Source organism: Hippocampus bargibanti, linkage group LG13, assembly GCF_051943395.1.
Source record: "Hippocampus bargibanti isolate YZ-2025 linkage group LG13, ASM5194339v1, whole genome shotgun sequence".
In the NCBI taxonomy this organism is placed as follows: Eukaryota; Metazoa; Chordata; class Actinopteri; order Syngnathiformes; family Syngnathidae; genus Hippocampus; species Hippocampus bargibanti.
In genome coordinates this window covers 4,322,722-4,338,484 of record NC_142746.1, presented here as the reverse complement: position 1 = coordinate 4,338,484, position 15,763 = coordinate 4,322,722, and the positions used below count along the sequence as shown (strand labels likewise).

At 39.7% G+C, this 15,763-nt stretch overlaps 1 protein-coding gene across 1 annotated transcript in view; it reads left to right on the top strand.

Moving 5' to 3' along the window:
- The window catches only part of slc2a15a (solute carrier family 2 member 15a), a 40,674-nt gene extending 25,627 nt beyond the window's left edge, over nt 1-15,047 (top strand). The window contains exons 11-12 of the mRNA XM_089012434.1: nt 10,259-10,386; nt 14,385-15,047. Coding sequence (XP_088868560.1) covers nt 10,259-10,386; nt 14,385-14,639 — 383 coding nt within the window. The 3' untranslated portion in view covers nt 14,640-15,047. The remainder of the gene's footprint in view (nt 1-10,258; nt 10,387-14,384) is intronic.
- Nucleotides 15,048-15,763: the final 716 nt, after the last annotated feature.

Genomic DNA, 15,763 nt, shown 5'->3' with positions numbered 1-15,763 from the left:
GCCTATCCCAGCTGTCTTTGGGCACAAGGCGGGGGACATCCTGAATTGGTTACCAGCCAATCACAGGGCACACAAAGACAAACAACAATCACTGTCACACATAGGGACAATTTGGAGTGTTCAATAATAATAATAATAATAATAATAATAATAATTTAGTCATATGCTGTGGTCAGCAAAATGTATCCATCCATTGTTTTATTCTCAGCCTCATGAGGGTCGCAGGCACGCTGGAGCCTCTCCCAGCCGATTTGGGCAGTATATAATAATAATAATAATAATAATAATAATAATAATAATAATAATAATAATAATAATAATATTTGCTCTGCGCATGTATACACAAGGTCTTGGTTTGGCGTTCGTCCATTCATTATTTTAATTACCGTATTTTCCCGGCTTTACCATGTGCCACAACAGGTCTGGCAAGTACTGTCAGCAGCCACCGACTCCATTCCCTCTCCTAGAAGTATGCAGTCCATACTAAGATACATAAAACGCCGTTTCACTTCAATAACCTCTTAAAATGCAAGGTGGATTTTTTTTTCTCGATCTCGCAATAATTTTAAGTTTTTCTTTTAATAATTGGGAATAGAACATTTTTTGTTAGTTTTTTATTTTTAGTGTCTCAAGAAAAACATGAGTTGTTTATTTAAAAAAAAAAGTAAGGCCAAAATATTCAATAACAATCTTTAAAGAAGATAAATGAAGGAAGATTGGTAATCTCTGAAAGTCAGAATCGGAATCAGAAAGCCTTTAAAGGACAACCGATAACACTTTTTTGTTTCCTAATATCAGAAAAGCGTTTGATAACATCTAAAATACCCAAAACATGCAGTATAATAGTTTTAGTCAAATGCAAAACACCAATAAAAATTACTTAAAGTGGCTAAAAACTACTTCCATTTGAAACCGGAAATGGCCAGTTTCAGAAGGTCCCGCCCCCTTGTTCGTGGTGTCACGCCGACGTCTTGCCTTGCTCGAGAATCAAAACAATGGCTTCAGATTCGGAGAATATGCTCTCTTGTTACACATCCAGTTATGAATATGATTCAAATAGTTCTGAAGAGGAAATCATACATGTTTGCAATCGATAAAAAATTCCGTGTCATTTTGAGGCAACTGGGGGAGAAATGTAGCACCCAAAAACGGCAGAAGATGGCGACAAAGCTCTGTGGAAATGGGCTGATTTTTTTTCCTTGAAATTTTTGTCAGCGAATATCAAATAGTTGCTTGGTGCAACACACAATGATTCACCATTGCGTGATTTATGTGTTTTCCTTCTAATTTCGTCATTAACACAGATCAACACGAAGTTTTCAGACCAAACAAAGTACAGCAAAATGCATTGACAAAATGCAAGGACGATGAAAGGACTGCTACAGTGTGTCCTTTCTCGGTCAGGGGCGTTCCTTCCGTGACGTGACGTCAAGACTCGTCACCAACTCAAAAACAAGACTTCCGGAAAATTCAGCGTGAGTCTTAAAACGTCAAATATAGCTATATGCGGTGGAATCTTTGTAAAATACGCTGAGTAGAAGTCATTTGAAGCGATTTTACAAATATTGACACAACTTGTCCGGGGGCGTCGGTTGTCCTTTAATAGTCCCACAATGTGGAAATTTGCAATCAACAGAATCAAAATTTAATGTATTGCATGTATAAAAAATGGCAGAAGACTAAATGGTGCAACTGCACAAACATGTTCCAGAAGAAAAAAACGGTACATAGTGCAAAGTATAGAATATTAGGCATAAATTGTATTTATTATTGTATAGTGATAAAATCTGATAAAACATTTAAATATGTTTGACCTCCTAACAATTGAGAAAATACCACATATACTATTCTGCAATTTTTATGTTCGTGTTAGACATCTGTGTCAGCTGTCAGTCGTACAGGAGTGGTCTATCGATGAAAAGGTTTCTGCAGCCATCATCTTTATTTCTTTGAAGGTGTCGGACGTTTTGCTTCTTATCCAAGATGCTTCGTCAGCGAACTAAAAATGTTTGCTGTTAGTTACGTTAGACATACGTCAGACATAAAAAAAAGCTAAATCTGGTGGTTTTGTTGACATTTCCTTGAGCGCAGTACCATCTAATGGGTGCATAATGTAACATAGACCTCTACTGTATCACCTTCTAACATGGTGTTCCCTTTATAGGAAAAAACTTTTTTAAACATGCCATTCATTCAAGGCGCGCCTTATAGTCTGGTGTGCCTTATATATTGAAAAAGTTACACCAGTCATTGGGGGTGCGCCTTTTGTTCGATGCACCTTATACACCGGAAAATCCTTGTACCTCCAATTCTAGAAATTATTTGAGTTTCTCTTCTACTTATTTTATCAAAACGATTTCGCAGATGAGGAGCGAAATGTCCGAAGAGGCACAGATGACGGCTGAAGACACATTTTCATCAAATATCAAATATCAAAGGTGTTTTTTTTTATACCTGCACTACAGTATGTACACTTAGTATGACAGTATGACACATTTTTGCACAGTTATAGTATACATCTCAGTCATCTGACATTTCTTTTATGCTTAGAATACTTTGCTTTTTATCTTTTATCCATTGTTGCCCCAATGTTGCCTCAAAATGGCATGGAATAAATTCTTTAATCAATTGCAAACATGTATGCTTTCCTCTTCAGAACTATTTGAATCATATTCATAACTGGATGTGTAACAAGAAAGCATATTCTCCGAATCTGAAGCCATTGTTTGGATTCTCCAGCAATGCAAGATGTCTTGGCGTGACGTCACGAACTGGGGGCGGGACTTTCTGAAAATGCCCAATTCACAGCTCAATGTTTTGCAGATTTTGGACACTTTAAGTCATTTCTATTGGTGTTTTGCATTTGACTAAAAATATCATACTGCGTGTTTTGGGTATTTTAGATGCTATCAAACGTTTTTCTGATGTCAGTTAAAAAAACAAAAAAGTGACGGCGGTTGTCCTTTAAAGGATCACTCCTAATTATCCTTAGGTATTAGTGCAAACGGTCATTCGTCGATGTGTGCCTTGCGATTGGCTTGCCTAAGCAGGCTATTGTATGAACGATCCAAATTGAACCTCACCCCACCAGACCGGTTTAATGAAGGATTTTGTTGTTTTATAAGAATCGCTTCTTTTACCCCCCTTTCAAACCATCTATTTTCGTTCGCTAAGATTTTAACCTCATTGTCGTCAAATGAGTGGTTGCTTGCTTTTAGGTGCAAATGTACTGCCGATTGAGGCCCACTTGTATTATCCCTGCGATGTTGATAAAGTCTTTTTTTTTGAGAATTTGTTGAGTCTCCCCAATGTACTGCTCTTTACAATTTTCATTCTTACAATGTATTGAATAAACTACATGACTTTGTTTTTCATTTGGTAGCCTATCTTTTGGATGCACTAATTTTTGTCTTAACGTGTTTATCGGTTTGAAATAAGTAGGAATTTTATGTTGCCAAAGGACTCTTTGTAATTTTTCAGAAACTCCTGCAATGTACGGTACTGCTACTCCTCTCCTTTTTGAATCTTGAGAATTATTGGTTTCGTTCGCTATTCTTTCTTTCTGACATTTGTTGAATGACCACTGAGGGTACCCACGGTTTGTGAGTGCTCTCCTGATATGTTTTGACTCTTTTCTCTACCTTCAATGCTAGTTGGTATTAGTTTAGCCCTATGCTGGAGGGTTCTGATAACTCCTAGTTTGTGTTGTGAAGGGTGGTTAGAGTCAAAAAGTAAGTATTGGTCAGTGGGCGTAGCCTTCCTAAAGACTTCTGTTTTTAGCGCTCTGTCCTCTTTTATAATTACAATCCAAGAAGGCTAGTTGGTTCTCTTTAATGCCCTCACGAGTAAATTTAATGTTGATGTCTACAGAGTTGATTTTTTGCCTATCGCAAACTGGTTTGTTGAACATTTTTTCACTCCCATCAAAACCAGCTCATGCGTCAATCAGTTTCCGTGATGACTGTTTCCAGCAAGTATTTAGAGACTGTTGCTGTGGTGGTTTCATCTTTTGCCAACAGTCATAAATTATAATGGCAGGGTGTCATAATTCGTCTGTGTAAGCTATCAGTCGTACAGGAGTGGTCCATCGATGGGAAGGTTTCTTCAGCCGTCATCTGTACAATTTTGAAGCTTTGGGACGTTTCGCCTCCTATACAAGAGGCTTCGTCAGCGAACTAAAGTCTGACTGGTCGTATCGGCCCTATTTATATATCCCTAATGTCCAGAGATGGCGGCGCCGGACACAGCTATGATAGGTCCCTACTCTCAGGTTGGAGGGGAGCAGAGGACCACTCCCTGTGGCCCAACTGATTGTTACTACATTCCTGAATAACGACTGGTCTATTTCCGCCACTCCCACCGGTATCACCTCATCAGCATTACGAATGTGTAATGATCCCTTGTAGGTGCTTTCTCTCTGATAGTTGTATCGAGTTCTTCATCAATTGTGATCTGTTTATCTGGGTTGATAGCTTTTTGCATCAAGTGTACAGATGACTTGTGCGGGTTATTTGTGGAGCCTGAACAAAAGTGTGAGAGTGTGAGAATAGTGAGAAAATGGATAGAAAACAGTTAAAATATTCCATATATTTTAACCAGTTACATGCATCATGGAAACTGCCATGGAAATATCAAATGAAAAAATAAATTAAACAGTTATATGTATTTAGTGATTTGTACTTTAAAGTTCTTGTCCATTTAACTTCACCGTTTTTGGATTTTTTTTCAAAATCGCTGAATTTTCACATTTACCGATCAAATACTAAGTAGAGACGAGCGGTGAGGTAGCAGCCGGCTGAGCCTCAACATGGATTGCGCAATCACAATGCTAACTGTGCTGGCTTGCTCTGCAGTGAGACCGCATTGCTGTCCTTCTGCATATCACTATTAAAGCGTTCAAACACATTTAGTATATTAACTAAATTTCTAGTTTAGCTGGTGTATATAATGTACAGTCACTGTACATTATAAACACTGTACTACAGTGTTTATTTTGTTTTATTTTTATCAAAACTGTGCGTAGGTGAGGCACACAGTTCTCCCACCTCATGACAGGGGGCGCTTGTGCTTCCAGAGATACTTGCGACTCCACGGCTGCAGAATAATACAATTAGGGACAGCAAGCTACAGTAAACAGTTAGCAAGTAAAGTGCAACCCTCCAGTCATGTTTTCGTGTTGCTTGGCCTCATTTTCAGAATGGAGGTTTACATATATAAATTGAAATAATTTTCTAAACTGGACTTTCGATCGAAGCAGGAGATAATAATTAAAGGAAGACCAACACTGGAGCTAAAAGGTTTGCTTCAGACAATGGGACAGAATACTCGCTCTTTTCAGACGGACTGGTACTCACGAAAAGGCTGGCTGTGTGGATGTCCAGCAAGAAGCCGCCTCTTCTGCTTTTCCTGCCTCCTATCAAATATCAAAGGTGTTTTTTTTTATACCTGCACTACAGTATGTACACTTAGTATGACAGTATGACACATTTTTGCACAGTTATAGTATACATCTCAGTCATCTGACATTTCTTTTATGCTTAGAATACTTTGCTTTTTATCTTTTATCCATTGTTGCCCCAATGTTGCCTCAAAATGGCATGGAATAAATTCTTTAATCAATTGCAAACATGTATGCTTTCCTCTTCAGAACTATTTTAATCATATTCATAACTGGATGTGTAAAAAGAAAGCATATTCTCCGAATCTGAAGCCATTGTTTGGATTCTCCAGCAATGCAAGATGTCTTGGCGTGACGTCACGAACTGGGGGCGGGACTTTCTGAAAATGCCCAATTCACAGCTCAATGTTTTGCAGATTTTGGACACTTTAAGTCATTTCTATTGGTGTTTTGCATTTGACTAAAAATATCATACTGCGTGTTTTGGGTACTTTAGATGCTATCAAACGTTTTTCTGAAAAGTGACGGCGGTTGTCCTTTAAAGGATCACTCCTAATTATCCTTAGGTATTAGTGCAAACGGTCATTCGTCGATGTGTGCCTTGCGATTGGCTTGCCTAAGCAGGCTATTGTATGAACGATCCAAATTGAACCTCACCCCACCAGACCGGTTTAATGAAGGATTTTGTTGTTTTATAAGAATCGCTTCTTTTACCCCCCTTTCAAACCATCTATTTTCGTTCGCTAAGATTTTAACCTCATTGTCGTCAAATGAGTGGTTGCTAGCTTTTAGGTGCAAATGTACTGCCGATTGAGGCCCACTTGTATTATCCCTGCGATGTTGATAAAGTCTTTTTTTTTTTGAGAATTTGTTGAGTCTCCCCAATGTACTGCTCTTTACAATTTTCATTCTTACAATGTATGGAATAAACTACATTACTTTGTTTTTCATTTGGTAGCCTATCTTTTGGATGCACTAATTTTTGTCTTAACGTGTTTATCGGTTTGAAATAAGTAGGAATTTTATGTTGCCAAAGGACTCTTTGTAATTTTTCAGAAACTCCTGCAATGTACGGTACTGCTACTCCTCTCCTTTTTGAATCTTGAGAATTATTGGTTTCGTTCGCTATTCTTTCTTTCTGACATTTGTTGAATGACCACTGAGGGTACCCACGGTTTGTGAGTGCTCTCCTGATATGTTTTGACTCTTTTCTCTACCTTCAATACTAGTTGGTATTAGTTTAGCCCTATGCTGGAGGGTTCTGATAACTCCTAGTTTGTGTTGTGAAGGGTGGTTAGAGTCAAAAAGTAAGTATTGGTCAGTGGGCGTAGCCTTCCTAAAGACTTCTGTTTTTAGCGCTCTGTCCTCTTTTATAATTACAATCCAAGAAGGCTAGTTGGTTCTCTTTAATGCCCTCACGAGTAAATTTAATGTTGATGTCTACAGAGTTGATTTTTTGCCTATTGCAAACTGGTTTGTTGAACATTTTTTCACTCCCATCAAAACCAGCTCATGCGTCAACCAGTTTCCGTGATGACTGTTTCCAGCAAGTATTTAGAGACTGTTGCTGTGGTGGTTCCATCTTTTGCCAACAGTCATAAATTATAATGGCAGGGTGTCATAATTCGTCTGTGTAAGCTCTCAGTTGTACAGGAGTGGTCCATCGATGAGAAGGTTTCTTCAGCCGTCATCTGTACAAATTTGAAGGTTTCGGACGTTTCGCCTCCTATACAAGAGGCTTCGTCAACGAACTAAAGTCTGACTGGTCGTATCGGCCCTATTTATATATCCCTAATGTCCAGAGATGGCGGCGCCGGACACAGCTATGATAGGTCCCTACTCTCAGGTTGGAGGGGAACAGAGGACCACTCCCTGTGGCCCAACTGATTGTTACTACATTCCTGAATAACGACTGGCCTATTTCCGCCACTCCCACCGGTATCACCTCATCAGCATTACGAATGTGTAATGATGCCTTGTAGGTGCTTTCTCTCTGATAGTTGTATCTAGTTCTTCATCAATTGTGATCTGTTTAGCTGGGTTGATAGCTTTTTGCATCAAGTGTACAGATGACTTGTGCGGGTTATTTGTGGAGCCTGAACAAAAGTGTGAGAGTGTGAGAATAGTGAGAAAATGGATAGAAAACAGTTAAAATATTCCATATACAGTAAAGTCTCGTTATATCGATATCGGATATATCGATAGTCCCGGTTATATCGATACTATTTCTATGCACGCACGGAGAAAATTACATGCAAACAGGGTCGGATATATCGATAGTCCCGGTTATATCGATATTTTTTCGGACTCCCTTGAATATCGATATAACGAGACTTTACTGTATTTTAACCAGTTACATGCATCATGGAAACTGCCATGGAAATATCAAATGAAAAAATAAATTAAACAGTTCTATGTATTTAGTGATTTGTACTTTAAAGTTCTTGTCCATTTAACTTCACCGTTTTTGGATTTTTTTTCAAAATCGCTGAATTTTCACATCAAATACTAAGTAGAGACGAAGTAGAGACGAGCGGTGAGGCAGCAGCCGGCTGAGCCTCAACATGGATTGCGCAATCACAATGCTAACTGCTGGCTTGCTCTGCAGTGAGTGTTATCAACTTATGACAATGTCTGGACTCAAATGGGATATTGCAACCTAAAAAATTTACAACGGAGCCTCATCAAACATGAGCGGTCGACCGCGCACATCCAAAGTCAAATCGCGCTAAAATCATTCGGGATGTCCAGGATCGACTTGGCTTTGGATGAACAGCGAAGACTCAACATCAGCATCCACAATGCTAAGGTAAAGGATAACCGGGAGATTTTAAAAGATCTCACCAAGGAGTCCGAAAAAATATCGATATAACCGGGACCATCGATATATCCGACCCTGTTTGCATGTAATTTTCTCCGTGCGTGCATAGAAATAGTATCGATATAACCGAGACTATCGATATATCCGATATCGATATAACGAGACTTTACTATATATATATATATATATATATATATATATATATATATATATATCGATGAGAAGGTTTTCTTCAGCCGTCATCTGTACAAAAGTGAAGGTTTCGGACGTTTCGCCTCCTATCCAAGAGGCTTCGTCAGCGAACTAAAGTCTGACTGGTCGTATCGGCCCCATTTATATATCCCTAATGTCCAGACCTGGTGGCGCCGGACACAGCTATGATAGGTCCCTACTCTCAGGTTGGGGGAGGCGCGGGACCCCCCCCCTGTGGCCCCACTGATTGTTCCTACATTCCTGACTAACGATTGGCCTATTACACCCACTCCCCCCGGTATCACCTCATCAGCATAACGACCCTCATCAGCATTGCGAAAGTTGCCTAACCTGTTTTGCCTGAGCAGGCTATTGTATGAACGATCCAAATTGAACCTCACACCACCAGACCGGTTTAATGAAGGATTTTGTTGTTTTATAAGAATCGCCTCTTTTACCCCCCTTTCAAACCATCTATGTTCTTTCGCTGCCACCTGCTTCCTTGCCAAACAACAGCTGGCATTTCGTGGAAATGATGAAAGTAAATACTCTGCTAATCGTGGCAACTATGTTGAACTATTACATGCTTTCGCTGAGAAAGATGACAGGATAGCGAGACATTTTGGAGACATCCACTGTATTTTCTGGCCTGTCAAACAGAATACAGAACGATTTAATTGAAGCAGTTGGTGATGTCATTAGAAATGACATTAAAAAGGAGAGCGGTGCAGCTCCATTTGTTGCTGGAGAAGTAGACGAGATTGTCATTCTCAGCACTGAAAACAGACAGTCGGAGTAGGACTTATCAAGGACGACTTTCTTCACTGGCAGTGATCTCCATTGAGACAGAGAGACTTAAAACTGAAGAAAGATAAAGAAGGCTTCTACAAAGAAGTTATCAATGCCTTTCTTCAGAAGGAGCGGCACATGGACTTCATTTACAAGTAAAGGTAACATGATAATAAAGTTTTTTTAAATTATTTTTTTCTATGCTACAGTTTGTATATATAAAGAATGCTGACATGACATTTTAAACAAAACACGTTAACTGTTGCCAATCAAATGGTGAATAAGCTACTTTGGAAATCTGTTTGTAAATCTGACTGATGACGTCAGTGCCTCACCAGCCATGAACCTCACCGCACGTCACTGATTTTAACTGTTTTCTATCCATTTTCTCACTATTGTCACAAAATATCCCATATATGTCAACTGTTTTCTATCCATTTTCTCACTATTCTCACACTCTCACACTTTTGTTTTTTTGTTTCAAACTCTGTCAGCTCCCTTCGTGTGTGTTTTCTCACTCTCTCTGTCTGCCTGTCTCTTTAATGTTTATCCCCCCACCCCCACTGCTGGGTTCTCGACCAATCACGTGGCTTTAACCGGGGACGCCATTTTGTTTTTTTGGAGAACGGCCTCTCTCTCTCTGTTTGTAACCCAATCCCCCACTGCTGTGTTCTTGACCAATCACGTGGCTTGAACCGAAGACTGGGGGCGGGGAAAAGAGGACAAACACGGTGCCCACCATTTTCTTGTTAGGAGAACGGGCTCGTTCTCAAACGACACATCACTCATTGTGGCAGCTCCGTGTGTATCCCGAAAAATAGTTTGTCTGCCAAGGTAAAATTTTCATAAATGTAACGGTCGTAAGCCGCAAAGTTTGTAAGCCAAGAGGTTCGTAAACCGAGGTCTCACTGTATATCAAGAGTCAAATAAAATTAGTTGGATCATTGAATGTATTTTTTGTTCTTTTCAAATATTGCACATTTGTATACATTTTTCTGATGTTTTATTGATATTGAGAATGGAAAATATGACTTCGGATATGTATTTGTCTCTTGCAGCGGGGGTTCCTTTTTTGGTCACTGCTGAATTGTTTAAACAGTCCCACCGCCCTGCAGCCTATATTGTGGGAGGATCTCTCAACTGGCTTTCCAATTTCACTGTGGGCTTTGTCTTCCCCTTCTTACAGGTGAAAACACTGAAGTAATGTAGAATAGCGAACGGAAATAACAACAACAACAAACATTTGCTTGAAAAACATTTGCAAAAATACATACAAAAGACACTCTGATCTGATATGTAGATATTTATACTGCAAGGAACTATATGTATATATTTTTCTAATAATGGAAAAGGAATTCTTAACAAAGGACTACATTGCACATCAGTGTGAATGTGGATGTTTCTTCAGCCATCATATGTACTTCTTTGAAGGTGTTGGACGTTTCATTTCTTATCCAAGAGGCTTCGTCGGCGAACTAAAGTCTTTTACTGGTAGTTTCGGCCCTATATATGTCCCTACAGTCCAGAGTGGCGGTGCCCGACTCTGCTATGATTGGTCCCTGCGCTCTGGTTGGGGGAGCAGAGGACTACTCCCTGCGGCTACACTGATATTTCTATTGTCCTGACTGAATATGTTTATTGTCCTGCCTGAGTATGAGGTCTACGACTGGTCTGATTGCCCCATTTGCTCTGGTATCAATCATAGCAGAGTTTGGAAAGTAAGGATATATTTATACAGTAAAGTCTCGTTATATTGATATTCAAGGGAGTCCGAAAAAATATCGATATAACCGGGACCATCGATATATCCGACCCTGTTTGCATGTAATTTTCTCCGTGCGTGCATAGAAATAGTATCGATATAACCGAGACTATCGATATATCCGATATCGATATAACGAGACTTTACTATATATATATATATATATATATATATATATATATATATATATATCGATGAGAAGGTTTCTTCAGCCGTCATCTGTACAAAAGTGAAGGTTTCGGACGTTTCGCCTCCTATCCAAGAGGCTTCGTCAGCGAACTAAAGTCTGACTGGTCGTATCGGCCCCATTTATATATCCCTAATGTCCAGACCTGGTGGCGCCGGACACAGCTATGATAGGTCCCTACTCTCAGGTTGGGGGAGGCGCGGGACCCCCCCCCTGTGGCCCCACTGATTGTTCCTACATTCCTGACTAACGATTGGCCTATTACACCCACTCCCCCCGGTATCACCTCATCAGCATAACGACCCTCATCAGCATTGCGAAAGTTGCCTAACCTGTTTTGCCTGAGCAGGCTATTGTATGAACGATCCAAATTGAACCTCACACCACCAGACCGGTTTAATGAAGGATTTTGTTGTTTTATAAGAATCGCCTCTTTTACCCCCCTTTCAAACCATCTATGTTCTTTCGCTAAGATTTTAACCTCATTGTCGTCAAACGAGTGGTTAGTAGCTTTTAGGTGCAAATGTACTGCCGATTGAGGCCCACTAGTATTATCCCTGCGATGTTGATAAAGTCTTTTTTTGAGAATTTGTTGAGTCTCCCCAATGTACTGCTCTTTACAATTTTCATTCTTACAATGTATGGAATAAACTACATTACTTTGTTTTTCATTTGGTAGCCTATCTTTTGGATGCACTAATTTTTGCCTTAACGTGTTTATCGGTTTGAAATAAGTAGGAATTTTATGTTGCCAAAGGACTCTTTGTAATTTTTCAGAAACTCCTGCAATGTACGGTACTGCTACTCCTCTCCTTTTAGAATCTTGAGAATTATTGGTTTCGTTCGCTATTCTTTCTTTCTGACATTTGTTGAATGACCACTGAGGGTACCCACAGTTAGTGAGTGCTCTCCTGATATGTTTTGACTCCTTTTCTCTACCTTCAGTGCTAGTTGGTATTAGTTTAGCCCTATGCTGGAGGGTTCTGATAACTCCTAGTTTATGTTGTAAAGGGTGGTTAGAGTCAAAAAGTAAGTATTGGTCAGTGTGCGTAGCCTTCCTAAAGACTTCTGTTTTTAGCGCTCTGTCCTCTTTTATAATTACTTTACAATCCAAGAAGGCTAGTTGGTTCTCTTGAATGTCCTCACGAGTAAATTTAATGTTGAAGTCTACAGAGTTGAGATGATCTGTGAAGGATTGAATTTCTTGTTTCTTAATTATGACAAAAGTATCGTCCACATATCTAAACCAGTGTCTAGGTTTTGTCCCTGGGAAGGATGTGAGGGCCTGTTTCTCCATCTCTTCCATGTAAAGATTAGCCACTATGGGTGAAACTGGTGAGCCCATAGCACAACCATGGATTTGTTTATAAAATTTTTCCCGAAATTGAAAATACGTAGTATTAAGGCAGATTTCTAATAATTGGCAGATGTGATCCGGTTTCAGTTTGGTTCTTTCATGCAGAGAAACATCCGCCAGCAGCCTCGTCCTCACCACTGAGACTGCTGCTGGGGTTGGGACAGATGTAAAGAGAGAAGTCACATCGTATGATGCCAAAGTTTCCTCAGGTTCCAATATGAGGTCTTTGATCCTCTCTACAAACCCTGTGGTGTTCTCTACGTGGTATTCTGTGTTACCAACCAACGGAGCTAAAATAGTTTTTAAATATTTGGCTACATTGTATGTAGAGGAGTCAATGCTACAAACAATGGGTCGGAGGGGGAACCCTTCTTTATGTATTTTTGGCAGGCCATAGATACATGGCGTGGCCTCTCCCGGGTATAATCTAAAATACATCTGTTTGTCTATATGTTTTCCTTTCTCTAGCTTTTGGAGACAGTCAATCATTTCTTTCTTGTATCTATTGGAAGGGTCCCTTTTTAGTTGCTCATACGTGTTAGAATCACTGATTAACCTATTTATTTTGTCTTCATAATCCAATGTGTTGAGCAGCACTGTGCATCTGCCCTTGTCTGCTGGCAAAATAGTAATATTTTTGTCTTTTTGTAGAGTAGTTAACGCCTTTTTCTCTTCTAATGTTATGTTGGACGGAGGAAGTTTGGCACTACTGAGAAGAGCTGATATTTTAATGCGTAGATCATCTGCCTCTGCATACGAAAGTTTGTTATTTTTAATAGCCGATTCAGTAGCTGTGATATAATCTATTGTAGGTATAGTTTTAGGAGTCACTGAGAAATTTAAACCTTTGGTAAGTACCGCCTTTTCTGTCTCTGAGAGATCTCTGTCTGACAAATTTTTGATCCAATTCTCCCTTGCAAACTGTTCATACCTAATTTTACGCGTGTTTACCAGTAGCTGAGATTGTTTCAGTAAAAGTAATTTTAGAGAGAGACAAAAAAAAAAAAGAGAGACAAAAGGGTAAAAACAATCTCAGCTACTACTATCATAGCTGTGTCCGGCGCCACCAGGTCTGGACATTAGGGATATATAAATGGGGCCGATACGACCAGTCAGACTTTAGTTCGCTGACGAAGCCTCTTGGATAGGAGGCGAAACGTCCGAAACCTTCACTTTTGTACAGATGACGGCTGAAGAAACCTTCTCATCGATGGACCACTCCTGTACGACTGAGAGCTTACACAGACATATATATATATATATATATATATATATATATATATATATATATATATATATATATATATATATATATATATATATATATATATATATATATATATGTATATATATATATATATAACTACCAGTAAAATACTTTAGTTCACTGACAAAGCCTCTTGGATAACAAGTGAAACGTCCGACACCTTCAAAGAAGTACAGATGACGGCTGAAGAAACCTTTTCATCGATGGCCATACCTTGTAAATGCCTTACACGCGTCGTTAGAAGTACAGGGAGAGTATACAGATACGCGTGACCACTACAGCTTGTGAAGGTCAAAAGAAATAGTCAGCTTCAAAGTGTAATTCTCAAAGAGGCTAAACTGGACAAAAATGATATACATTTGGCAAAACGGCGGAGTCAAAGACGGGCAACCAACTGCAAATCACTTCCTGGTTGGCTCCAGCACATTTGATATTAATTGGTATTTTTTGTCACAACATAAACACAGTCACTCTCCTGAATTGCCAGCATTTTACAAGCCACACCATGTTGTCTTTGAAGCTAACACAAGATACATTTACAACACTATGTTTAGTTGTTTGTAACCATTGTGGGCCCTCATCTTCAGTTTTGCATTTCATCTAACCTCTAGATGTCAGCTGGGTCTTACTGCTACCTGGTCTTTGCCAGCGTTTGTCTGTCTGTAGCCGTCTACGTCTACGCAGTCATACCTGAGACAAAAAATAAGACATTCATGGAGATAAGTCGATTGTTCACCAAGAAGCAACCAGTTGTAGAGACACAGTCCCTTCTTCTGGTGGAACAGCTGAAGTTGAAGAAGATGAATGGCTATGGAGGCCTAGAACATCAGTCACTGGAGTTTGATAGTTCTTCCTTTGTATCCTAACAACATTTGACATTAGTACTAAAAATCCAGAATACTGTTGCCAATGATTTGAAAGTTTGTTGAGAAAATGTGTAGTGAAGTGAATGGTTTTTTTTTTTCATCGAACCGAACCTTAAAATGTTTCTTTCCTGGTACAACCGTGTGGTCGTGTTACAGCTTCAGTCATTGTGAAATTGCTATGTAAATCAGCATGAATTGCATCTATTGTATTGTGTGATATTGGGTGTTTGCAATCCAAGTACAAACACACAAACTAATCCATTGATTAAATACTGCATATGTGTTACACAACATAAATGTCTGTTAGTAAGATTCATGTATTGAATGTGTGTTGTCTTTTTTATGCAATCATACTGTATAGTATCATGTGAGCTATTTTAGAAAATATTCTGTGATTGATAGTACATTAAAATATGTGCACTCATATCTTAAACGCTGTGGACACGCAACTTCTTTTTTTCAATCTTTTTAAATGGCCCATGTTTGCATCAGCCGTCACCTTAAGGTGTTGGAGGGGATGGTGTGTTGCTTGGGGCTAAGTTGTCTGGGGCAATAAGCACCTGGCAGGGTCACCCATGGCAAACAGGTTCCAGGTGAGGGTCAAGAAGAGGGGTCGGGAACCTTTTTTACGAAGAGAAACATAAAAGTAAAGTATGATTTACTTACTTACCTGTTTCAGTAGGGGTCCGATCCTCGGGCACAGAAGCTAGCTTGGGATGTGGAATGTCACCTCTCTTGCAGGGAAGGACCCAGAGCTGGTATCCGAGGTTGAAAAGTTCAGACTCGGTATAGTCACACTTCACCATACAGCCTGGGTTCTGGTACCAGCCCTCTCTAAAGGGTTTGGACTCTCTTTCACTCTGGATTTGCCCACGGGGAGAGGCACAGAGTTGGCGTGGCCATACTCATTGGCCCTCGGCTCACCGCTTGTACGATGGGATTTACTACGGTAGACTAGAGGGATGCTTCCCTCCCCCTTCGGGTGGGGGGATGGGTCCAGACTGTATTTTGTGCATATGCACCAAACAGCAGCTCAATGTACACATCCATTTTGGAGTCCTTAGAGCAGGGGTCGGGAACCTTTTTGACTAAGAGAGCCATAAAAGTAAAATATTTAGAAATGT